The 25,454-nt window shown below is 49.9% G+C and overlaps 1 protein-coding gene and 1 non-coding gene across 13 annotated transcripts; both read left to right on the plus strand.

Moving 5' to 3' along the window:
- Nucleotides 1-7,289: 7,289 nt before the first annotated feature.
- TPD52L2 (TPD52 like 2) lies at nt 7,290-22,960 on the plus strand. 12 transcript variants are annotated; one of them, XM_062504875.1, is made up of 9 exons: nt 7,296-7,351; nt 7,719-7,858; nt 8,977-9,125; nt 9,939-9,998; nt 11,473-11,532; nt 15,394-15,495; nt 20,982-21,030; nt 21,110-21,158; nt 21,242-22,960. In XM_062504875.1, the coding sequence occupies exons 1-8, from the start codon at nt 7,333-7,335 to the stop codon at nt 21,143-21,145; spliced, it is 615 nt and encodes a 204-aa protein (XP_062360859.1). In that variant the 5' UTR covers nt 7,296-7,332; the 3' UTR covers nt 21,146-21,158; nt 21,242-22,960. The 12 variants fall into 12 exon arrangements, with proteins under 12 accessions (XP_062360854.1, XP_062360859.1, XP_062360855.1 ...); XM_062504871.1 differs by lacking the exons at nt 11,473-11,532; nt 21,110-21,158 and adding exons at nt 19,314-19,340; nt 19,713-19,754; XM_062504870.1 differs by lacking the exon at nt 21,110-21,158 and having other exon boundaries at nt 7,290-7,351; nt 7,746-7,858.
- A 2,187-nt stretch (nt 22,961-25,147) lies between these two features.
- TRNAE-CUC (transfer RNA glutamic acid (anticodon CUC)) lies at nt 25,148-25,219 on the plus strand. Its single transcript has one exon. It is a non-coding gene; the product is annotated as a tRNA-Glu (tRNA).
- Nucleotides 25,220-25,454: the final 235 nt, after the last annotated feature.

Consider the following 25,454-nt stretch of genomic DNA (forward strand, 5'->3'; position numbering starts at 1 on the left):
TTGTTTCAAACCCTGCCACAGGCAGGGCCACCTTCCACTATCCCAGGTTTCTCCAAGCCCCATCCAGCCTGGCCTTGGGCACTTCCAGGGATCCAGGGGCAGCCACAGCTTCTCTGGGCAACCAAGGCCAGTGCTTCATCACCCTCACAGCGAAAAATTTCTTCCCAATATCCCATCTATCCCTGCCCTCTGTCAGGTTGAAGCCACTGTCCCTTGTCCTGTCACTCCAGGCACTTGTCCAAAGTTCCCAACTCTCTTGGAACCCCTTTAGGTATAGGAAAGGGGCTCTAAGATCTCCCCAGAGCCTTCTCTTTTCAGGCTTAATGCTCACAGCCCTCTCAAGCTGTCTCCAGAGAAGAGGTGCTCCAGCTTTTGGAGCATCTCTATAGACTCCTCTGGACAGCACAAGCTCACTTCTCTACGCTGTCCAGGTTCCTCTGGATACCATCCCTTCCCTCCAGCATGTTGGCTTCACCACATGGCTTGACTGGAAAGGGGAATAACCAGGATCTGGGAAGCATCCCCACCATGGGGCTCACAGGATCACCTGGAGGGGCCTGACCTGGCTGCAGGGATGGTGCTGAGGGGTTCTGCCTGTGACCAGATGGCTCCGAGCAGCCCTAAGCTCTTCATAATGCCCCTAATTGTTCCCCGGCAGGGGAGCTGGTGGCCCGACCCAGCTGGTGCCTGTGTCCCCCCGCAGCCACCGCTCTGGGACCTCTGGCTATTTTTAAGCCCAGGAAGCTATTTTTGAAGAGAGAGGCTATTTTCCCTGCCCGCGCCTAATCCTGTCTTCCAGTTCAACTTTACCCAGCTATTTGCCGGGGCCGCGCAGTGGGCAGCTCCCTGCCCCGGACAGTCTGCATCCAGAGGGATTCGGGGCAGGAGGGATCGGGTGGGAAATGCCGGCCGGGGTGGGGTGGTCCTGCACTCCCTGCCCTGCTCTGCTGGGGCCGGGGCTGCTGGAAACACCCGGGCTTGATCTGGGCAAGGGCACCACAGTGGCACGGAGGGGAACGCGCCCCATTTGCGGACACGCAGTGATCGTTCCCCCCAGGCCTGCTCGCGGGAGCCAGGAAGGCCATCAGAGGATGGGGCTGCCAAAGGTGACGGGGCCGCGAGTCCCCTGGGCGTTGCGGGGACCGCGGGGTCCTGGGAGCGCCGGCGAGCTGGGGCTGAACTGGAAGCAGGTGTTGGGAGGAAGGGTGGGGGTGCAGGGCCGGGAGGAGCGGGGTGCACATCTGGCAGCGGAGGGGTGGCAGGAAGCGTCGCGCTGGCCCGACCCCCCCCGCTCGGCTGCCTCGAGGTCCCGGGGGGCTGCGCCGCTGCCAGATGTTGCGCAGCTGTCTCCAGCGCTTCCTCTCCCTCCATGCCCCGTATCCTCAGGGAAGCTCTTCCCTGCGCTTCCTCGGCGTGGAGAGCGGGGGAGATGTCTCCAGCCCCCCGCTCCTCCGGCCCCGGTTTCCTGATCTGCCGGGTCTGTCCGCTCCAGCGTTCGGCTCTTTCACCCTCGGGGTCACCGCCCCCCACCCTCCTCCCAGCTCTCCGCGGCCCCTCGCTCCTTTTCTTCTCCTGCCAGCTGCCCCACAGCTCCCGATCCCGGGAGGTCTCTCCCTTCTCTCGCCTCCCGATGCCGGGGCTGAGCTCCTGGCTCAGAGCTCGCCTCTCTCCGAGGGCAAAGGAAGGCCAGGAGGCAGCAGCGTCGAGCATCACTTATTGCTTTTCTTCTCTTGCCTCTCCCAGCATTTTTCTATTTTCCCGCAGCGCAGGGACAGCTCAGAGCCCGACCAGCCCCAGCATCATGGGCAGGGAAGAGCCGGGAGAGCCGCAGGGAGCGTGGCCGTGGGCTGCGGGAGCGTGGGCTGCGGAAACCGGGGAGAGGCTCGTTGCCGGCAGCTCACACCGACTGCGGGGCGCAGATAGGATTCAGGGATTAGAACAGCTTAGGGAACAGGGCCCTTCCAAGCGGCAGATGGTGCTGGATGGATCCCAGAGCAGGGTTAGCGGGGTGGGAAGCAGGTCCCAGAGCAGCCCTGGGCAGGGCAGGGGAAATCAGGCAGAAGCGGAGAGGAGGAGGAGGGGGAGGAGGGTTTTTGCCCAGCCCGTTTCCGGAGCTCGAGGAAGGGCTGGAGGGACGGATGCTTGCCCCGGCTCCCAGGAATGGCAGCTGACGCCCAGAGCCGGTCACAGCTGCCGTGACAGCAGCGTGGCTTTTGCACGCCATGTCCCCGGGAAGTTTCCCGTGTAGCTCAGCCAGGCTGCGGGGTTCAAGGCCGTGGTTACAGGACGTGGCTCCATCACCCACCGGGTCCCTCAGCTGCACATGTCCCTTGTCCCTATGAGTGCACGTGTCCTGTCTGTGCTCATCACTCTGGGGGTACTTGGGAAGCCCCAAGACCAGATGCTTCATACTACGTCCCTCCAGGACCCCTGCATCCCCCTGAGGTGCTCTTGGCCACGGGGATGCCTTTTTGGGCTACCTAAAAACAGAGGCCAGACAGAATTAAGGGAATAAAATGTGGCTATATTTATTCAAGAGCCTTCAGGGGCATTTCAGGCTGACAAAGCCCCCACCAGGGGCTGCATCCAAAATAGATGATGGGTCATGGGTTTTCATACTTTTATAAGATTGGTCCTTTTGCATACTGGGGGCTAATCTTCCAATTACAGCTACAGGTAATCAAGTAATTTACCTCAAGTTTGCTCCCCACAACTGACTTCTGTTTACATTTCTTGGGGCCTGGGACAGCGAAGTGTCCTTGATTCCCAGGCCTGGAGAGGAATTGTTTTGTCTGACTAAAACGTGAAAACAGTAGTTAAAACTCTATATGAAGTTTAGAGTTATACGCTGAAGGATTGAAGGATTACAAATATACGAAAAATATAAAAGCTAAAATCCTAAGGCATCAACAGGAGTGCATGCTCCCAGGTGTGCACATCATTCTGGGGATGCATGGAAAGCCCCCAGAGGCTTCCATGAGGAAGCCAGAGGCTTCACCCCACATCCCTCCTTGTTCCCTGTGTGCCTCTGAGGTGTTCTTGGGCACGGGGATGGGTTTGTGGGGAGCAGGGTGCTGCCATGGGGCTGGAATGGGACAGCCCCACCTGCCCCGTGGTGCTGGTGGCTCCCTGGGCGTTGCTGCAACTGCAGAGATGAGCAACTTCACCCCTAATGCTGCTGGGGGAATCCCCGATGATGAGGGTTGAAACAAGAGATGATGAGATGGGGCCCCTAGAGAAACCCCACAGTCGGGGCAGCACTGCTGGTCGACAGAGTACCCGAGTGTCTTCAGGAGATGTTTTGGAGCTGAGAACAGCCAAACGCGATGGGATAACACAGCAGAAATTAAGGGACCCGTTTCCAGGCAGAGGGGTATGATCTTCAAAAGTGGCCTCAGAGGAGAAGAGTCTGAATTGCTCCAGCTGAGATTGCTCCCACGGCTCCTGAGGGCATTTGTGGTGGGAACAGGGGTACTCCAGCTGACAGTGGGAAAGCCCAGCCACCATTCAGGGAGTCACTATCATTTTCTGGGAAAGAGCAGGACATCAACAGGAACCCCTCGGGCAACCCGTGGGTGCAGATTTCTGCTTGGGGTGGAGAGGTGGGCATGGGGAACCCCTGGGGATGCTGGCACCCCAAACCAGCCCAGACTGTTCCATGGGATGCAGCCACATGGTCTGCATGTTCACACCAACTCCCCACACTGGCAGGGAGGTGTCAAGGTGGGGGATGTTGGGGTAGTCCAGGCAAGGAGCTGGGAATCCAGAGGATGCTCTGGATCCATGCCTGATGTCAGCACCAGCAGCTGTGCCCACATCCCCATGGCTCATCCCCACCTGAGAGTCCCTGTACCTTCCCCAGCAGCCACAGTGGCATCTCAGAAAGAGGAAGTGTCACCCCCAGCATCCCCCCACTGTCCGGGGCTATTTTGGGTCTGGAGAAAAGCGGAAGGCAGCACTGAGCAGGCAATGCCCTGCAGCACTCAGGGGCCAGTGGTGAATGGGGAAAGAGGAACCCCAACATCCCTCTGCACCTCCATTCCCACCTGTGGGATGAGGAAAGAGGATCTTTCTCACCTGAAGCATAAAAGTTTTTTTTTTCAGGGCATGCAAGGAGGGCTTGGGCAGTTCCCAGGGTGATTACAGGGGATACTCCAATGCATCCAGCTCTCAATACCTGCCTTTGTGACCCAGGGGCATGGTGCTGGTGCACACGCTGTTTTTAAATGCTGGATTTTGCTCTTAAATGTGTGTTTTGCCACCAGTGCCCAGGTAAATGTTAGCATGTGTGGCTGCATGTGTGGGTGACCCAAGGAAAGGTCAGGGGTATAACCATGAGTGGGGCTGACTGATGGGGAGATATGGATGGGAGGAAGGGAGGAAGGGAGGAAGGGAGGAAGGAAGGAAGGAAGGAAGGAAGGAAGGAAGGAAGGAAGGAAGGAAGGAAGGAAGGGAGGGAGGGAGGGAGGGAGGGAGGAAGGAAGGAAGGAAGGAAGGAAGGAAGGATAAAGTGATGGATGGATAGATGGATGGACGGATGGATGGATGGACAGATGGATGGACGGACACAGGCATGGACAAACAGGGTCTTGTTGCACCCACACTCTGCAGGAGGCCATCCAGGTGTGCTCCCCTCCCCAGGTGCACCCTTCAGCTGATGCTGTCCCCAATGTCAGCCTGAGAGGTGGGGCATGCCTGGGGCCCAGTGGGAACGGGGACACTGCCATGAAGGCAGGACAAGCAGAGCCAAAGGTTGGCCGTGGGCCATCACGAATGCCTCTGGGCAGTGATATCTCTGCCGAGCAGAGATAGTCCCACCGGCCGCCTCTCCTGCTCGGGGGATGCTCCATTAACACCTCGCGCCTGGGAACCGCGCCGGGCCGGGAAAGGGCGATAGGAGCTGTATCAGCCAGCGCCGGCTCGCTCCCCGCTCCGCCGGGGCGGATGCCACTGGCACAAGGAACAAGAGCCCGGCCCGCTCCGCTGGGCCCCTTCCAGCCGCGGGAGGAGCGGAGGAGAGGAGAGCCCGGCGGCTGTGCACGGGCAGGGAGGGAATCTAGGTCAGGGCTTGCTTTAAAAGGGGGCACGGAGCCCAGAACGCGGCGGCTTCCAGGGAAGCCACGGAGCAGCGGCGCCTGCCCGAGCCCGGCGCAGACACCGGGGACTGGCAGCTGAGGAATGTCGGTGCTCACCCGGAGCATCCCCATCCCATCCCATCCCATCCCATCCCATCCCATCCCATCCCATCCCATCCCATCCCATCCCATCCCATCCCATCCCATCCCATCCCATCCCATCCCATCCCATCCCAGGAGCTGCAGCGGCTGTGGATGCCCACGGGCGCTGCTTCTCGTGTGCGTGGCCATTCACGCAATACCTTGTTTTGCTGGGGAAAAAAATGGTTTGTAGTTTAGGGCAGGAAAACAGCGTGGTGTCCAGGGATATGTGCTTTCCAGAGACACGGGTGTTTGGGCACAGGGAGATGGTATCACCCCCCAGATGAGACCATCAAATAGCCCCCTCCTTCCCTCCGCCTCCACACGGCTGGAAGGGCGTCAGCGAAGGGAACTCGCCCCAGGTCTGACATTTCTGCCTTCGCCAGCAAACGGCCAAAAAAAAGTCCCAACCGAGCAAAAATCCCGGTGGCAGCAAAAAGGGAACTAGGGAGATGTGGAAGGTGCAGAGCTGTGGCTGCCAGGGTGAACAAATGCTTCCAGAGATATTTTGCCCCCCAAATACCTGCCCAGCCCCAGCAGAGCCCCAGCAGATCCAAAAACAGTAAGGGGATTTTATTTCCCCCCTCTCCCCAAATTTAGGATTACTCTGCACATCCCAACCCCTTCAAGGTCTTGAATGATTAAGTTGGCACCATGATGCATTTAATTAAAAGCCAGTGCCTGAAGGTAGAGGGAAATCAGCTGCTAGAGCAGGGGACTTTTGGAGGGCAATCCTGTGAGGCACAGCCTGATCCCTGGCTGTTCAGAGAGGCTGGACTTGGCAGTGGGCAGAGAGCCTGGCAGAGCTGGCAGAGGCCACGGCAGTCCCTGTGAGCCGCAGCCCTCCTGCTGCAGCCACCCCTCGGGGCCAGATTTTCAGGAACTCAGGCTCTGGTGAGTTTGGAAAAATCCAGATTTTTCTCATGGGCTCAGCATTTGGCCACTCCCTGGGTTTCCACTGAGCTCAGCTTTCAAATTAGGTGTTCACCAAGGCTCCAAACTTCACAGTAACCCCTCAAAAATCCCCCCATAAAAAGTTAAGCTATTAAAGTGCTTCCTGTCCTCCCAAGGCCAAGCAGGCAGATGAAGGTCATGTGCTGTGCTCCAGGAAGGGCATTTCCAGGAGCTCTCGTGGGTGTGAACCCTCTGCTCGGGTGGCCAAGGTGCTGATGGAAAGGGCTCTGACAAATTCCATTTCCCCATCTATATTCACTTCCCTTTTTATGCCTCATACTGGGGAGCCCAAGGAGATAGGGGAAAAGGCTCTGAAAATGAAACGAGGCCCCAACCCAGAGAGATTTTCAGGGAAGTGATTGCAAAATAGCTGGAAGCAGAGCAGTGCAGGGCTTCCCCGTGCCCTGACGCAGGTGTCAAAGCCAGGGGGAATTGCAGGCTGTTCTGCCGGCGGGTCTGGGCTCCCACTCCACTCCCTCCGAAGGGAACAGCAGACTGTCACCAGAGCCGAGCTCTGCCGGCAGCAGACATGGGCCAGACCTCCCTCTCCGGCCACTGCTTCCCCCTCTGATGTCACTGCAGGTGGCACCGCGAGAGAATCCGGGTTTCGATACACATTTGGAGCGGGCAGTGACCTGATCCCTGCAGCTGCACATCGGGACCGGGCTGGGGGTGCCGGGAAGGCTCCGGACCTAACGGGAGCCCCGAACCCCGAAGGAGGGATGAGGGGAAAGGCAGCGCGGCTCGTTACCGTGCTGAATGATCAGCGCTAATTAACGAGACCGGGGGGAGGCTGGGGCGGAGAACGGAGCTCTGGGGCCGTACGGAGCGGTCGGGCCGTGGCAGGAAGGGATGTCCCCAGTGCCCTGTCCCGGCGCTGCCCGGTGTGCCGGGCCGTGCCCGCTGTCCCGGTGCCCCGTGCCGGTGCTGCCCCCTGCCCTCCGGCCGCGCTCACGGCACATCCCGGCCCCGCCCGGCCGCGCTGACCGCTCCATGACGTCACCCCCGTGTCCGGTGCAGGGGGAGTGACACACGTGTCACCGTCACCGCGGCGACGCGGCCGTGACGAGCTGTGCCCGCGACCCTCCCCGGAACGGGCGGGCGGCGCGCCCTGAGCGCGTCACCGGGGGCGGCGGCGGCAGAACGGGCCCGGGGCAGCGCCATGGAGAGCGCGAACCAGGGTACGGGCCGGGGCATGGGCTGCCCGGCGGCGGGGGGTGCCGGGCACGGGGGGGGAGCCCGGGCACGGCGGTACGGGAGATATCGCTGCCGTGATGGGGGACGCGGCCCCGGGGATGGGGGTCACTCCTTGACGCCGTTTCCCTCGCCGGGCCCCGTCCCCACCCGCGGTTCCGGCCACAGGAGCTGTAAGGCCACGGAATGCCCGGAGCTGCTGCCGGCTCCGATCGATGCTCGCGGAGGGAACTCCAGCCGAGGTTTCTGTTCCCCTGCCCGGCGCAGCCCCTTCCCGCAGCTCTGCCATCCCCCGCACTGCTTTGCATAACGCGCCTCGCTTATTCAGTGCCCTCTGCTCCTTGTCTGCGACAGATATCAACCTTAACTCTCCCAACAAAGGTCTGCTGGCGGATGCCATGACAGATGTTCCCGTGGATAACGCGGCCCGGGGCGCTGCCCCCGAGGGATTGACTCTGGCCGAGGAGGAGGAGCTGAGAGCCGAGCTCGCCAAGGTGAGGGGGGCTCTGTTTTGTGCCCCGTTGTGTTCTGCTGGGAAGGAACAAACACGAGCCACAGGAGCTCCTGGTTTTTTGTGGGTGCTTTGTTGTTGGTGGGTTTGTTTTTCTGGTTTTTAATTTTGCAGTGTTACCTTTGGGTCTCTCAGCTAATTGTTAAAATGCACAAAGCTGGCAGGTACTTCAAACGCTGTGGTGTGTTGTTTGCTCTTTCCCAGAACAGCCTAATTTAGGGCTCTAAGGAAACAAGTGGCTTTTGATGCCATGAGCTCAGTGTAGGATTTTAGTTCCATGTGTGGAGAGAAAACACTTCAGGCAAATACTAAGCAGAAGAAAGCCATTTTTCCTTAGAAAACTGAACCACTGGAGCATTTAATGAGCTTTTCTTCCTATCTTTTTCTCTTAAATATTTATGAGATTTTACAGGCAGCTATTTTTGGTGCCTGTATGCTTTCAAAGAGCTGATGGTTTGTAATGTAATGTCCTAAAGTTTGAACACCTTTTGGGGTTTGAAGGTCAAGTTATCATTTCTGTCTGAAACGTGGCTGAAGATGATTGCAGCTGTTTCTCTGTTGTCCTTTCCTTCACGTGAGGACCTTGTGGTGTTTCTTTGACTTGTGGGTTGTAGCAGGGGAGGACTTTTCTGCTCTGGGTGGTCATGCAGGGCTTGCTGAGCTGCAGCTAAGGTAGAAATGAACCCACTCTGCCTCTGGAAACAGCTCCAGAGTACTCTGAAAGTGTTGTAAGAAAGAGCTCTGAGGAAAAACTCTTTGCTTTAAGTCATCAGAGGAAAAGAAACACAAGATAAAATCTTAGTTAATAAGGTCTGGCGACTGAATTGTGTCTACTGTTGAAATTACAATACAAGGAATGGGTTCTGTTAATCTCAGTGTCACTAAATCACCAGTCCAATGACTTGTATGGAGGTAAAGTCTGAGAGGAATCCCATTCCAACACAGTTCATGTTGAGTTGAATAATTAATCTGTGTTCTGATGTTCTTCCCAATTTTTAAAATTAATGAAATGTTGCTAGTTTCGGGGGAGGTAAAAATTTGTTTTAATTTACAGTTTCTAACTAAAGTGTGATTTGAGACAAACATCTGCCTTTCTCTAAGGTTGAAGAAGAAATTGGTACTCTCAGACAAGTTCTGGCTGCCAAAGAGAGGCACTGTGGAGAGCTGAAGAGGAAGCTGGGTCTGACACCCTTGGATGGGCTAAAGCAAAACCTGTCCAAAAGCTGGCATGATGTCCAAGTCTCCAACGCGTAAGTGTTGCTTGTGACACTCCTGTGTTTAACTAGAACTCTGTGTGACACTTTCCAGCAGGGTATTCCAGAACTCTTTTGAGTGGCTGGAGGTTCCTCTTCTGATGGGTTTTTGGAGTAAAAGTCACCTAAAAAAAATTCTTTTTGCGTCTGCATAAGCTGGACTTTCATATCTGTGATCAGGATAAATTGTTGCTGGCTGCTTTTGCCCATGGTGTTAGAGATCTGGATCACACTTACTGGTTCAGTTTGCCTATTTCTGCCCGTTCTTTGAGGCACAGGCAGCTGCTACCTTGTTCTGAACTCAGGCTCAAAGAGAAGTGCGAGCAGTTTTGCAGCTTGTGCCAGTTCAGAAGCATTCCCTGGGTTGTAGAGCCTGAATTAAAAGCCTGCAGTTCCTAGGAAAAAAAATCTGTGATACTAGTGTGCTTTACCAGAGTCATCTTGTCCTAAATACGTGAAGTGAGACTGTTCCTGAACAGGCATTAAGGGTATGGTCACTGCTGTATTTGACAGTGTCCAAAGGATGATTCATAATGTTTGTCCCTGCACTGGGTGTCAGGGACTCTGGGTACCCATGGAGGCATCATTCAGGCTAAAAAGTCTCCTGTAACTTCGCTGGGGTTTGGAGTTACTGACAGTGATACTGCAGAGCAGATTGTTAAGCCGTTCATCTTGCTGTTTATTCCTTTCCTCATCTCCGCTCCTCTATCCCTGCCCCATTTCTGTTATTCCTTTGTCACTGGAATCTGTGTCATTGTCTTCTAAAAAATGAATATTAAAGTTATATTCATTAACACTTTCTGTTTCTAGTTATGTGAAAACATCTGAGAAACTTGGAGAGTGGAATGACAAAGTGACACAGTCTGACTTGTGAGTGCCTCGGGCTCCTCAGCATCACCTCCTTGTTCCTTGCTGCCTTCCCTGATGTGTGCCGCTCCTTGTTCTCCCAGGCATCAGGGCTTGCTTGGGAGCTGGAGGCAGGGTGAAGCAGGATTGTTACTTCCAGCATGCCTGGCTTCCAGATAGAAACATCCCTCAGTTGCAGAGGAGATGAGTAAATGTTACTGCCATCATCTCTGTCATGGTCTTGCTATTGCAGAAGAAAAATTCCAATCAGTTACCAGACCACATTTTGTATGGGAAAAGAAAGAAAAAAAAAAAAGGAGGGGACAAAAATTTAACCACAATTTCCCTTCAGCTGGTAATTGGTAGATTAGTCTGTTGTTTCAGGTGTCTTACTAGTGAACCTCTGTCTTTACTGTGAAACTATTTCTCTTCTCATCGTGAAAGTGGTAGGAATCAGTTTTGACTGCTGCCTTTCTGTATGGCCACGTGGGAGAGAAGTGACTGGAGGTGCTTCCCCATAGCTAGAACTAGGGGCTGTGCAACTGCCAGTGTGTTCATGAGCTTTTGAATCTGCTGCATTGCTGTGTAACCCTTTTCCCAGTGTCAGCACTAGAAGTCCATGAATTTTAATCTTTGCTGTGTATCCAAGCAGGTGACAGATGCAGACAAAGAGCATGTGTCTTTTGCTTCTGGAATATATTCTTTAATTATATGATAACTCTATTGATATTAGACACAAATCATTGATTCCTACTGCACAGCTGAACCCAAGGAGCCCTTGAGTGTTTCTGTGCTGAAGTTTCTCTCTCTTTGTCTTGTGTTGAAGGAAATAATTTAGCTAAGAGGAAAACATGATTTGAAGCATCACATCATTAGGTGGCACTGATCTAATTGGGGCAAGTGAATTCTGGGTGCTAAGTCCCCTCCTCTGGGCACCTCTGTGTTCTGTCTGAGGTGGGAGCAGCCACCTTATGTAGTGTATGTGTGTTCTGTATCTCCAGTGTTAGTTGTTGCAACTCTTAAGGTATTGTTTTTGTATAGAGAAACATGATTTCTAAAGATCAGAAAAATGGAAGTTTAATTGTTTGTCTGGTTCCTGCTGTATTGGTAAAATACACCTTTGGGTGTGGCAGTTTGATTTTTTTGGCTTTAAGATCAGTCCACTGCTCTGTGCTTTTAATACAGACCAGCAACAGAACATGTGGGAAGGGAGCAGAAGATGCAAAGTATTTCATTTCCTGACACCTTTTAAATTGCAGGCTTTGCTTCTTTGTGCTCAGTTTGAACATGCTTAAACAAAAGAAACTGGGGTTAGGTGTCTCCCTGCCTCTCAAACAATTCTTTTCCTTCTGGCTTTACCAGAGAGGCTGAAGCTGTTGTCAGAGAAATAAAGCCTCTGATACTGTAAGTGTAAAGAGTCACTAATAATGTGGAAAATGTCAGAAGAAGCATCTGCAGTGAATCTTGGAGCTGTCTCTAACCTCAGTTATGTTTGTAGATATCTTTCAGCCAGCAGCACACTGGAGGACTGGAATGAAAAATTAACTCAATCAGAAGCGTGAGTGTCTTAACCTTCAGCCTTAACAAATGCTTTCCTCTGCCAGTCTGCTGCCACTAACTGCTGTGCCCCTGCTCTGCTTTCACTAGATCTACCTGGACATTTATCTTTCCTAGCTTTTACTTTTTTTAACCCAATAAATGCCTCTTCTGGGAGAGAGAGCTTTTCCTCAGGTCAGTATCCAAGTGATACTCTATGAATGCCTGTCTCGTCTCAGCTACCCTGGCTGAAACTCCCTGCTCTGCAGGGAGCAGGAGCTTTGCTTTTCTGCTGTGGTACCTGATGAGAATAAAACTGTAGTGGCCAGGGCAGCTTCCTGTCATGTTGGGGCTACAAATGGACTCACACAGGTTAAACCTCACAGCTATTTTACTCCAGTTGTTGAATGCAAATTTCTCTTAAGATGTGCTTTTATTAAATGCCTGAAATTAAATTCTCATCTGGACTAAATTATGGAAGGATATTATGGAAGTTGGCCTTTGTCCTTTTCACTGTGCCTTTCCCACAGTATGTAGGGCACTCCCTTATAGTGCTGCAGTAGGTGCAGGTAGGTTTTGTCTTTATTTTCTGAGCTGATTTAAACTGGGGAGGTAGGTCTTAGATGTGAGCCAGCTTTTCCTGTTCTCTAGAGTGGGTATAAAATGCAGTCCTTGCAGCTGGCTGGTTATCAGCAGCATGTGTGAATGCATGGTTTTCTTCTTAACACGGGTGAAAGAGGAGCAGAGATAAAATGCAGGAGTAGCAGAAAAAACTTCAAAGTATGTAGGTCTACTTTCAACTGTGTTTTAAAGATTAAGAAGCTGTAAACTGTCACCATTTCACTTGCCAAGTAGAATGACCTTGGTTTTTGTGCTTGCTGACAGTGGCTGACTCCAGCGGTGTTGAGAGTCCCTCCCTGGGTGTGCCTGCTAGAGTAGAAAACTTCTGGTTGTATCTGTTTCTTTGTACTTCATAAGCACCAGAAATGTGACGGAAATGTGCTTCTGTGGAGCACTTGGGGCCTGAAGAGCTGTGGCACCTTAGCTTTCCTGCTTGCACTGGCGGTGGACAGAGTGACAGTTGGCGCTGGCAAGAAACAGAGATGTGAGGGGGTTGAAAGATTCCAGCAACATTTCAGAAATCAATCAGAATTTCTACTTCTCTAAAGTTCAGTGAGTGCAGAAAGGCAAGTTCAAGAAGTCCAAGGGTGAGGTTTTATTAATATGTCTTGGGGTTTTTTATGCAAATGGATCGTGTTTCCTGTTTCAGTGCTGCTCTGCTCTGTAACTAACAAGGCTCTTTAGGAAACTAGGAATGGACCTGACTCCTGACCTTATGGTGCTTTTCTGTGCTATGGAATTTCCTGGTGTTTGCCATTCCCTCTGCAAGCAGTACATAAACAGGCAAAACCCACTCCAGTCTGTTCCTAGATCCAGAATGTGAGGTGACTTACATGGTTTGTGTCTTTAGCCAGACAGCTCACATGGTGATTGCTGGAAAAAAGCAAGGGAGAGGAAGCTGGTGTTAATGGATAAAGGAGGATTTGAGGGTACAGATTTCACTCCTTCCTGGCAGGGTTTATAGGAGAGGGGTGCAGTGAAATGTTGGAATACCACAGGATGAACAGCACAGGGCAGAGATCATCTCTGTGGCTTCTGCTGCAGCCAATTGCCTATGAGTAAAGCAGGGTATTAGCCAGAGCTTATATTTATTACTCCCAGATTTGGATTGTTCCATTGTGCTTTGTGCTGGGGCTAAGGGAAGAAAGTGAGTGTTTGTGAATTTACACCCGTGGAAAACCAGGCTGTGGCACTTGCAGGAGAAGAGTTGCAACATCTAGGTCAGGGCTGGGTGTAGTTAAGTTGCATTAAAGCCTTGTATAAGCTGATCCCTGGCTGTCACAGCTGCAGCTGCACATGTGTACGTGGTGGCAGTTCTGGGTTACAGAGCTGCTCATCTCCCTGTGCTTCTTGCTCTATCTCCTGCCTGGCAGCAGTGAGGTGTGTACGTGTGTGTGGGAGCTGTGGATGCAGGACTAGGCTGGCCATCTGATCCAGTTGCTGCTTTTTTGTGCTTCCAAGTTTATATTTAATCCAGATCTTTGCCTTGATCTAGATTGCTGTGCCAGCACAGCAATTGTTGTGCTGGTGGAAGGAAGACATTTAGGCAGGAGGAACAGCACCCAAGTGCTTGTTCCTTGGTTATATTAAAAATTCTGCAGTCAGGTGTGGAAAACACGACTGGAAAACCTCTGGCCTTCATCTGCTGAAGCTGGGCATAATACCTGGGATTTTGCAGTGTGAATGGCATGATGGTGTCCTTTGAGGCTGTAAACCATTCCTCAGTGCTGAGCTCTGAGTGCCAAGCAGACATAGAGTCAGCACTGCATACTTTGGTGAGCATGAGGGATATTTGTTAGGCAGCTGTAAATCAAATCCCATGACAGGGCTCAGCCAGGGAGGAGCCTGGCTGCTGAAGGCAGGGTTTGAGATCCTCCTCACACACACTGGTTGCAATAGGAAGGCAATCCCTGTATGAGGTCAAGCAACCTTCAAGCTGATCAGTTCACTCCTAAATTGTGCTAAGGTGCAGAAAATTGTGCTGTGCAGAGGAAATGTTGAGGCTTTGCTGTTGGGGTTCACTCAGGTTCTTCTGGAGCTGTTGACTTCAAGAAGAATTGATCTGAAAAATGTATAGGTTATAGGAATTCTCTCTGAGAAGAAGGAAGAAGGAAGGAAAAGCTGATACAGTTTTGCCCTGTTCTGCCTAATTGTTGTGTATATTTGTGATTCAGAAATACTTGGCTGTGGTATTGAAAAAAACAAAACAAAAACCCAGCAAACCAACATGTTGTAATTGGAGTTGCTCAAATCCAGTTCTGGTGCTGTGGTGCTGTCCATGTGCTTCTGCCTAGAGAGAAGGAGATGTGAGTAAGTCATCTGTCACTGTGATGTTTGTAGTCAGGGAGCTCAGGCATGAGAGAACATTAAGGTGTTTATAATGTCATTCTCCTAATTGTCCTCACCAGGCAAAAAAATAATCTCAAGCTGAAATATTTGGAATAAGAAAAGTTTAAAATGTTGAACTTGTTTTCCAGCCTGAGTCTTTTCTTTGTAGTCTGAAGAATGACATAAATCTAGATGTTAATCATCAACTGTAGAATAGTTTAGAGAGAATGAATTAATGAAAGTGACACAAAGAATCTTTGTTCCTGAGATTAGTCTCATCTGAAGGAAACAAAGATTCTCAAATGTCTCCAGCTCAGGTATAAACTCAAATAATCAGCTGACAAATAAAAGCTGTCAGACTTCTTACCTATTGTGGTTAATGGTAACTGATAGGAAACTTCTCTACCAATTTATTTCTAAATTGCTGCTGTAGAGCTAATGCTGATTCCTGCATTTCTTTTCTGTATGGTGATGATGGTCTTGCTTCTTGCCTCTTTCCTCTAAAACATAACCCCACAACAAATGCTATGGCTTCCTCAAGGCTGAAAGGTTAGTATGGAATAGGTTCCTAGATTTATTTTCTCCAGGACACAAAAAGATGGTTGCAGAGCAATTAGACTACAGTGCTGTGGCATTAGAGCTTCCATGTGTAAAATTGGTTCTGCTTTGGTTTTTAGCAGTTGTTTGTTAGATTTAAGAACATATGGTCTGAAGTATAAGGTAAGCATATGGAAAGGTTAATCCTACACTTGCTGCTTTTGTAAGACTTGAAGTATTTGGATATATCCAAATCTGGAAGTGGGTCTTTCAGTGAAGTCAGTGCAGCTCACTAACCCAGCTTCTTTCCTTTAATCTGGGGTCCTTTTTTGAAATTGGGGGGACACTTTTGGATCCAACCTGTTAGTTCAATTTATGATTTTTTTTTTCCATGTAGTTACAAGAAGACCCAGGAAACCCTTTCCCAGGCAGGACAGAAGACTTCAGCAGCCCTTTCCAATGTAGGTTCTGTTATCAGCAGGAAGCTTGGTGACATGAGGTAAGATTTCTGCTTTGCACTCCGGTGCTTTGATCTTGGTTTCAAACAGGAATTGGACTTTAGACAATAACTAGACTTTTTTCTATTTTTCTGCTTAGTTGGCAGCATGTTGCTGTTGATGGACTGCCACCTTCTGTGTGGCCCTGTGCATTGTAGTCTAGGACAGATTGAACACTTATTGAAGACTTACTGAGGAAATAAGCATGTTCTAAGACATTTACGTTTGGTTTAGGAGAGCTGAACAAATATTTTTAGCAGCCTTCCTCCTTTTACCATCATGTGGATTCACTGCAGCTTTTATATCATATGTAAGAAATTAGAATTAAAATTTCCCTTTTCCATTCCTTTCTGGATTATGGAGGCATGTTTTCTCAGTGTAACTGCTTTAGATAAGAGAGGGGTCATCCCTCCTGTGCTCTGTTATGATTAAAAGCATAAAGGGAAAAGTCTGTTTGCTGCATTCCATGTGGTTTCAAGCCCCGGGTGTTGACATTCCGTGGAGAAGGGCAGCATGTCTTCCAGGCACAGTTATATCATGTTGGTTGGAAAATATCATTTGATTCAGAAGATTATGACAACGTAAAAAACTTATTCTGTGGTTGGGGTTATCCCCATTTCTTAAGTAGATGACTGCTGAAATAATTGCAAATTTGAACCTCTCCAGACTGGCAAGAGGGACAGGTTCTCTGGGCTGAGGTTCTTGCTCTGTGAGTTTCTCAGTTGTACAAAATCCAAGGTTAGAATTGGTGATTTACCTGCTCCTCAGAACTTTAAGCTAAAGATTTCTTCCCCACTTAATGGTAACATCCACATTCTTCATGCACAATCACTTGACCATGTTTTTCTTGGATTTGAGAGCTAATTCTGGATGTACAGCCCGTCTAGGTTACTATGGAAGGGTATTTAGAACTTGTATTTAACATGCTGTCTCAAACCTTGGATTAAATGGGTAGCTGTCATTCTTTGTAGGGAATTTCCTATTCCACTGTGGCTGGGAGTATCCGAGTGGTAAGAACTTGTTGGCCTCTGATCACATAGTACTGATTTATTCTGGTTCTGTCCTCAGTGAGTTAGTTACTGTGTTCCTGGAGGGTATTTTCTGGTGTTTTAAGTAGCTCACACCTCTGAATTTGGCAGAGGACTAGCTGGCTTCCTACCCTTTCCAGCATTCAAGTTGTAACTTTTCTTCCCTGGAAACTCCCTAGTCTGCTGGAAAAAGAGACTTTCATGTAATCACAGATACTGTCACAAGATATGGTGGGAGCACATTTTGCCAAACTGATAAGTGAATTTGGGGCCTGGTTTCTGCAGTATGGCCAGACTATTGCAGCAGAGGAATGGGAACTGTGCTTTTTTTGGGATGGGGAACTCCTGAACCAGGGTTGCCACAGGCAGAAGCTGTTTTGACAGGCTTGGTCCTGCCTGTTTTTGAGCTGGGAGAATGCAGGTCATGCAGCTGCTGAAATGTTTGTGCCATCCCAGTAGCAGGTGATGGAGGGAGGGTATACTGGGGTGCTTTCCTGGTGGCAGAGCTGGATGTGAAAAACTGGCCATGTAATCAACTGGCCCAGGCATGAGCCAGGCCTTTGCAGCAATGGTTTTTCCCAGCTTCAACATCTGCATTCCTTTTTATAACTAATACCTTGGGTGAGGTGTTATGAAATAGAGGCAGCTTCTGCCTTATCATTTGGGAGTCCCTGCCAAAGTTATTTCAGCAGGATTTGTATATGTGGCCCTGTGGGGGAACACAGTAATGATTTTTTTTTTACGACTTTCAGTTTTTCTCTGCATATATAAACAGACTTCTATCTCCTGTGCTGCATCCAAGTCTTCCTATTTCTGATACTGAAGAAGGCTTAACTCTGAGCATAAGGTTTTGCAGGAACTGTCCCACTTTTCACCCTTGCCAGATGAACTCTGATGTTCTGATATGTGGTCAGAGCTGATGAGGAGTGAAGTCTGTTGTATTGCTGTGATCACTGCTCTGAACGAGTGGGATGATCTCTGTTCCCAGAGAATCTCTCTTACAGGCATTGTAGCCTACACTGACCTCCATTATTGTACTCTAGTTTTTTCCTTCTTACACTATAAATTCACTTGTAAAGCGAGTTTATTTTCCAGCACTGGAAGTGTTGAGATAACAGAGGGGATTTCCTTGTTTAGTCAGCCTTCACCGGTTGATAAATGCAAGGAAGACCTGATGAATGGGACAGAGCCTCCAATACACCAAGGGTGTAGACCTAATTCCATTAAAAATGCTTGGATCAAATTTTTTTTAAATACAAGTAACATGCTAAATCTTTTGACTTGCTGTGTTCTGATCAAAATAATTTTGCTGTGTGGATTTTAACCTTGGGAAGTTAATGCTGTTAACCCTGTGCTCTCTGCATTAATGTTCTACTGGATTGCTCTAAGAGGAGGAAGTGTTCCTTAGTGGGTGGGATTTTTTCAAATCTTGCCCTGTTCAGATGTCTCTGTTATCTCCACCTACAGTTAAAAAGTAAATTGGCTTTTAGATTTTAGACATTCTGTTCCTGCATTTTACCAGTTCTGGTAAACTGCAAAATTGGAAGTGTTTTCTTTTTGTTGGTTTGTGGGTTTGTGTCCACCTGTGCACTTCATGGTATCTGATGAAGTTTGCTGCTGTACATAATGCTACGAGCAAATTCATTATGAAAGGTTAGCCTTAACCCAAAGGGCCTGCAGATTCTGGAATTTATGGAAACTTTCAATCCTTATGGAAGGAGGAAAAGAGTTACTGCTAGGTCCAGGCCAAGATACTGAACAAGGAACCAGTGCTTGTGGTATTCTGTATGGAGCAGCATGGTGCATGGATGTGTTATCTGTGTTGTTCTCCTTTAAGCAAGAGTAAGTAGAAAGTTAATTTATTTCACATGCAAAGGCAACATTTCAAGGCATCTGCCTTGCCAAAGAGCTGATTTGGATATATGGGGAAATGAAACCACAGAGCCCAACATCTTTGCTCTGGCTGTCAGGAAAAACCCTTGTACTCGTTGCCAAGTACTTCACGTCCAGCTTGCCATGACTGCTTCCTACTGCAGAGACAAAAATTATATTTAAGTGGAATAAAACACTGCTCTGGCAGGAGAAGCTCCTTTAGAGCATTCTGGTAATCTTCCTAATAGAAGTAGGAAAACTCAGTCTCTTGTTTCAGACTGCTGAGATACTATTGCATTGCAAAATCCCATCCTAAAAATGGGCAACCAAGTGACAGGGTAAACATGATACCTTTAATCTTGTATTTTTTAACCTGCAGTGCATTTGTTCTCTGAACTGTAACTTTGAGATTTGCAGGTTTGGCAAGATAACGTGTAGGTATCCATTGCAGTTTGCCCTTACTCAAGTCCTCACCAAAAGTCTGAGCAATGCTGCCTTTGTATGAGACATCACAGGGGGAAATGGGGAGTGGAGGTATCTCTACCAATATAGCTGGTGCTTGGTGGAACCTTCAGTTTAGAAAAAGTGCTTTAAAAAAATATGTGAAAGCAATGGGTAGGGGTGGTTAAAATGTTTTGGTTTGCTGTGCACATCTACTCCTTTCCCTCCCCAGCTGGCTTCAAAGTTGATGTAGGTGTTGTTATTGCTATTTGAGAAACATCTTAGTTTGTCTGGAGTAAATGAAAAGCATTTTTTTTTTTTTGCTTTCTCCTGTGATTTATTTTGAGAGGCTTCCTCCTGGGTAGTTGACTTTACTGTCCCATGATTCTGTAACCGTGTCCCTGCGTTTGGTGTTTAGCTCTGCACAAGTTTCTGACCATTCCTTCCTTTTTCTTTCTGCTGCCTGTGGCCTCTCCCAGGGCTCACTCCATCTCACATTCCCTTAGGTAAGATACTCTTCAAGGCTCTAAAAGCATTTATTTCTGTGCCAGACCCTTGCCGACCTTAAAGGGGAAGCTGGTTATTTAAGCCATCCCTAAACTTTTGACACAGATTGAGAAATCTACCACAAGCCAGTGCCCTGGGATTGACTTTCGTATCACAGTTGCAGTTAAATACTGGCTATCCTGTGTCTGGAAAACTAAATTTGGGGCTGCAGCTGTTAAACAAGGGGAGAGATGGCTGGCCCCTACCACTTGGGTTGTCCACAGCAGCCTGTGTGTGGACAGTGAGTGCTTCAGACCCGGGGTTAGGCTGCTTTTGCACGGTGTCAGATTGTCATTAACTTTTTCCTCCTTGTCCCAAACGCTTCCGAGCAGCGGCTACTCCATCCGCCACTCGATAAGTATGCCAGCCATGAGGTAATGTAGCCCATGCCTGTGTCTCCTGAGTGGGGCTGGGGGGAGAACAGCTGCCTCCATCACTGCTGGGGGGTTTGTTCTGACTTGGACAACTGGCTCCTTTCTCAAGATGTTCCCTCTGCAAGCATGGATTAACCACAGCCTGCCGATTGACTATTTAAAGGGCTTTTAAATATCTCTTAAGGTTATTAGAACTTGTCTTGTCTTGGACTAAGTGCAGTGTTGCACCTGTACCAAAGTCTGGTTGAAGCTTGCAGCTTTCAGAGGTCCCTGAAGGGCAGGATTACAGTTGTGTCACGATGTATGGCACAGCCATTGCTGACACCGAGGTGAATCCTAACGGGAGCCCTCTCCTCAGCCTTCCCTCAGAGTGCCTTAGGTTGTGATCTCCTTGCAGGAGAAATGACTGCCAGGGCTGGACAAAGCCCACAGAACTCTCTGTGTTCATCCTCTTTCCAGATCAACTGAGGTGGTTTTATGGTTGCAAATATAAAGCAATTCCTTGGAACAAAAATAACTGAGATGAGGCAAGTCATCTCACAGCGCTCCCGCAGCCTGGCCCGGGGGAGCAGTTCTATGAGTAATTGCCTGGTCTGGGAGCTCAGTACAGAGCACTCTCTGAAATCCTTTGCCAGTGAAGCAGCTTGTTGGGTTGTCAAGCAACTGACCTGGTTTTCTTTGCTAGAAATATGAAATGCTCTGGTTAATTTATTACACAGTGGTTTTCGTGAGCATTTCCTGATGTAAATGATCACCCCTGTAGAAATGAAACCCCTAATAGGTGCAGGTACATGGCCCTTCCCCTTCCTCCCCATGTGATGTGATGGGATGTGATACAGGAAACTGAAGCCTTTGTTTTAAACCTTTCTCAGCTTTCCCTTTCCACTATTTAAAATAAAATGTTTTTAGTTGGAAGTTTTTTAAAGAGCTGGTTTCTTCTCTACTTACCATGCCTTGATTCCCTGTGGACTAGGACTTGTTTTCCTCAACAAATTAGCTTGAGCAACTCAGTGGACTGTGCATGGTATAAATGTTTTCCTTTAGAGTTTTGATGTGGTGTCCTTGCCTGGTGTGCTTGAGAGATTTGTGTTAAAGGCTGTGAGGAGCTGGTGATAGTGTCATTGCAGGGAATGGCCACAGACCCCAGTCACACTGTGCCATTTGATATGGTTAAGAACTAACTTGTCTTGACATATTGTTTTTTTTCTCCCCTCTTCTTTCTTCAAGGAATTCTGCAACCTTCAAGTCCTTTGAAGATAGAGTTGGGACCATAAAGGTAACACTCTGCTTTGTCTTGTAAACACAGTGTGAAACCTTGTGCAGAAACTTTAATTTCTGCAATGTTTTTCTTGTAGACTAGTATTCGGGCAAATGGCCTCTCAGATATGTGAAGTCTTGGCTACAGTAGGTGACCTCGACAAGGGGGAATTGACTTGGTATTCCCAGTGCTGCTTTCTTGTTGTCCTCACTCTCTTCTCTCCTTCCAGTCCCGAGTGGTGGGCAGCAGGGAAAACAGCACTGATGGCCTCCACTCCCCCTCTGGAGCTGGGGACAAGCCTCCACAAGACAACGCTCCCTTCTAGACCTGGATGTGGCTTTGCACAGCTGTGCACAACTGGAAGAACCCCCTCCCTCCCAAACCTTCACCACAGCAACAACATGCAAATCCAAGAAGGGGCTGAGAGCCAGTCTGGAGACATCCATCCTTCATTCATAGACACTGCTGCTGGAGCCAAGTCAAATAAAGAGAATGCAAAGTTTTGTACACAAATAATATTTTACACTAAAGTTTGTAGATTAAATGTATCACTGCTGTCCTTTTGGGAGAGCATGTAAGCTGGAGTTTCCTTAAAGTAGCTCAGAAATGCCACTGCTGTGGATGAAAAGACTTTTCCCTTGTCTGACATAGCTTGGAGCAGCTACATGGCCCTGAGCAGCATGAAGAAGGCAGTAACTGGAGAAGCCAAGTGCATGGGCACCTTAGCTTCAGCTTCTGGCTCTGTTTGTGTGGGGTACTCTGGGAGCTCCCAGGCTTCTCCTGTTACTGTTTTCTCTGGCTGTCATTGGAGCTGTCAAGTAAATGGGGTAAACAGTTGGGTTTTTTTCTGGGCTCCTAAAAGGTAAACTTCACTTAGCAGCTGCCTCGTTGTTACACTAATGCTCTAGCTTTAACAAAACTAAGAATCTTTATTTTTAAATGTAATGAACTTTAAAGAAATAAACTTTAAAGACAAAAAAAAAAAAAAAGCTTTGGCATATTAGGGCAATGCTCCCTTGGACTCTGAAGTTGAATTGCAAGCCTTACATCACTTATGCTTTACTTGTTTTGATTTATTTTCTGTAGAGGAGACTGCAAGGGTTCTAAAGCTGGTTGTTGAGCACTGGAGTTTTGCATCATGCAGTCATAGCAGCATGTTTATAAAGCCAGTTCTTGTGTTAAATTCAGTGGTGCACTCTGTTTCCCGAGTGTATGAAACTTGCTTCTCCCTTCTCAGCTTATCCCTTCGTTCTTGGAGGAGGAATTTCTGAAGGCTGGAATATGGATACCATTGGAGGGACTCTGCTCTGCTCTCCGAGGACTCCTCCAGCTGGTACATCTGGCTGTGACTGGATGGGTTTCTCAGTTGAAAGCCCCAGCTCTAATTTTGGTTTACAAAACTGGCAAAGAGTCATGGAGCTCACCCAGTCCCTCCAGGGGCTGGATGTTTTGCTCTTTTGATGTCCAGGTTCATTGCTCAGGAGCTGACAAATTCCAAGTTTTCTCCTAGAGGCCTGATCTTATTCTAGGCAAGGTGCCTCCACATAGAAATACCTAGAGTGAGCAATTCTGTGCCTTAGAGGCGAAGTGGGACTTACTCAGGTCTTTAAACTTATGTACATATCTGGGTAGTTTTAGTGGTTTATCACTCCAGAGGGACTGAACTGCCTCTGACCCTTTAGAGAAGCAAGTTTTGACACTGATTTGATTAATCTCCATTTCCCCCCACCCCTCCCTCTGCAGACCTGGGGACGTGGGATGAGATGTTAGTGGGCAGATGTACTAGGCCATAGGTGGAGTGTAGAGTGTTGTTCACGGGTACTCCTCATTTGACTGGAACTGGTCTCCCTGTGAGGAACAGAGCCAGTGAAATGGGGACTGCTGGAGCTTGGGTATGGAACTGTTTCTCTTTAAAATAAAGACTGAGAAAACTTGTCAATAAAGAATTCCTTTGGGAGAAAATGGAGTGAATGTCTTCTGTCTTGTTCTACCAGCACTGAAATCCTCTCTTGAGTGCATGTTATGAACTAGTCAGGTAAATACCAACTGCCTGCAGCAGCCTGAGGTGAGAAGCAAGTGAAATATTCCATCCTATCCCTCTGGCTTGTCTGCTGGCTCTGTGGATGCTCTCTCATGGAGGAATGTATTAAATAATATTTACAGTCTGGTGTTTCCTTTCCAAGATACTGGACACTGTTCCCAAGCTGTGCTCTGGGCTGGGGAGCTGCAAACTCCGCCACTGGTGCTGCAGGTGAATTCCAAACTTCCTCATGCTATTTTCCTGAGCTGGGAGCGTGGGACTGCAGTCCCAGCAGTAACCTTGGCAGTGGGACCTGAGGCTGGAGAAATTTCTAACGTAGAAAAGCTGCAGCTGTGGTTCTGGCATGGCCTGACTGTGTGATACCTCAGGGAATCAGTCGCCTCCGTGGAAGCTCTGGCTGTCGAACAGTGCGGCACAGGGGGAGTTGTGGATGGACAGCTGGAGCTGGGAGCTGCTGTCTCCAAGTTTAAAAGTGCAGGGCAGAGCAGGCAAATAGGTTGTGGAGAGGCCAGCAGAGATCCTCAGTGTGCTGTTTTCAGAGGAAGGATGCCCAACTAGGCTTGAGGCATCTGCTTGGTGATGAGGGCTTGGTTTTGGATTTGTGGGGTTTGGGTGTTTATTTTGATGTTTTTCCTACATCACTCCACTAGGTAAAACTACATCTCTCCAAGTGGGGCTAAGGACAGAGGGGTTGCTATGAGACCTGATCCTGGAGGAGAGGTGCTGCTGAGAGCACCCAGGCTGAGGTGAGGGCAGATGGCTCCATCCCACAAAGCACATAAACAGCAGAATCGAAAAGTAACTAACTGCAAAAACCAGGAAGGAGCCACTTTTCCCTGCTGGCACCATGTCCCAGCCCTGAGCCAAAACCACTGTAAGTGTTTCTTACAGAATTTGACATTTATGGTCGGAGAGGGATTGCACAACCACTCCAGCAGCAGAAGCCTGTGCTCATCCTGGCCAAGTGGGCAGAGTCCAGAGCCAAGTACTGGCCACAGGTGCCAGCCTGGGCCCACTTGCTGCACCCCTGGGGGTGCTGAGGTGGGCTCAGCATCTCTTCTTGGGTGCAGACTCTGTGCAAGATCCAAGGGCAGTGCTGGGGAACCCCACAAGTAGCTGGTGTTTTGTATGGGGAAAGGTGCAAGCACTGGACTGGGGGTGGAGCTGGAGCAAGGAGAGGGTGTGCGTGTGTGATTCATGGTGATGACTCTGTTGGCAAATAGGATCCATCATCATTCATCTATTTAAAACGTGAGTCAGAGGCAGATGGGAAAGGCCATTAGAGCCTCAACCGAGAAGCCACATGCCATTAGGCCATGCTGGAGTGATGGGAGGGATAACTGGAACCAGTGCTCCTGAGATCACCATTCCAGGGTCACCTGCTCCAGAATGCACTGGATGGGTGGAAGCTGTGCTTTTACCCAACACTGGGAAATAGCCACGTTTCCCAGGGAACACCCAGGAGAGCCAGGAAACTTGAGCAACTGGGAAAAACAGAGTCATGAGCTTAAAACCTCGTTTGCCCTAATTGTAACCACTCCTTTTCATTAAAGGGAACAGACTCTGCATTGACTTCCTAAAGACCCCAAAGGCCAGTGTGGGGCTGGGTGGGTGGGATGGGATTCTCGAAAGGGCCGGGGGCACAGGTGCTGCCCAAAGCACCCTTAGAAGTGGGTCGGTGTGCGGGCAGCAGGCTGAGCGCCCTGACAGTGCCCCAAAGGCAGCGAACCCTCAGGCCTGCAGCACACCGGTGGTGGCCTGGAGGTGTTCCGTGTCCTTCTGCAGCCCAAGCCTCCGGCTCCTCCACCGTCTCGGCTCGCCTGTAGCTCTGCTCCCAGTCCCGCAGATCCCCGTGTCACAGCCCCGGACCCAGTGCTCCCTGTGCCACGGTCACCAACTCCTGTGGGGAGCTGCGGCCTCAGGCCCCACTGATCCTTGTGCCCCAGCCGCCAATCCCACTACAGCTCCCGGTCGCTGTACCACGGTCGCAGACCCAGAGCAGGCCCAGGCCCAGTTCCAGTCGCCAGGACTCTGTCCCTGGCTGGCCACCGAGGCAGAGCCTCAACTGCAGCGAGCGACTCACCCTTGCATAGCTCCCTGGTGGTCTAGTGGTTAGGATTCGGCGCTCTCACCGCCGCGGCCCGGGTTCGATTCCCGGTCAGGGAAGCCTCCCTTTTCTTATCGCGCTCTGTCCCTCTTTTTCTCCTTCCTTGCCCCGCCCCTTCCATTCCCACAGGGATCCACCCGCGCGCTCCCGGCGCCGCGTCCGCGTGCCCGCGCGCGCTCGCGCTCTCGGAGGGGGCGCTGCGCGTCGGGAGCGCGCATGCGCAGTGCGCCCGCGCCGCCCCCTCCCGTGGCCGGGTCCCGGTCGGTGTCTGGCGGCGGCGGCGGCACCGGCGCT

The sequence above is a fragment of the Cinclus cinclus genome, chromosome 18 (genome assembly GCF_963662255.1).
Source record: "Cinclus cinclus chromosome 18, bCinCin1.1, whole genome shotgun sequence".
Taxonomy (NCBI): domain Eukaryota; kingdom Metazoa; phylum Chordata; class Aves; order Passeriformes; family Cinclidae; genus Cinclus; species Cinclus cinclus.

Excerpts from the sequence above, each read along its gene's own strand:
- TPD52L2 (XM_062504871.1), top strand. Across the intron at positions 7,859-8,976 it reads TGAGAGCCGAGCTCGCCAAG|GTTGAAGAAGAAATTGGTAC; the intron begins GTGAGGGGGGCT and ends CCTTTCTCTAAG. Across the intron at positions 9,126-9,938 it reads GATGTCCAAGTCTCCAACGC|TTATGTGAAAACATCTGAGA; the intron begins GTAAGTGTTGCT and ends TTCTGTTTCTAG.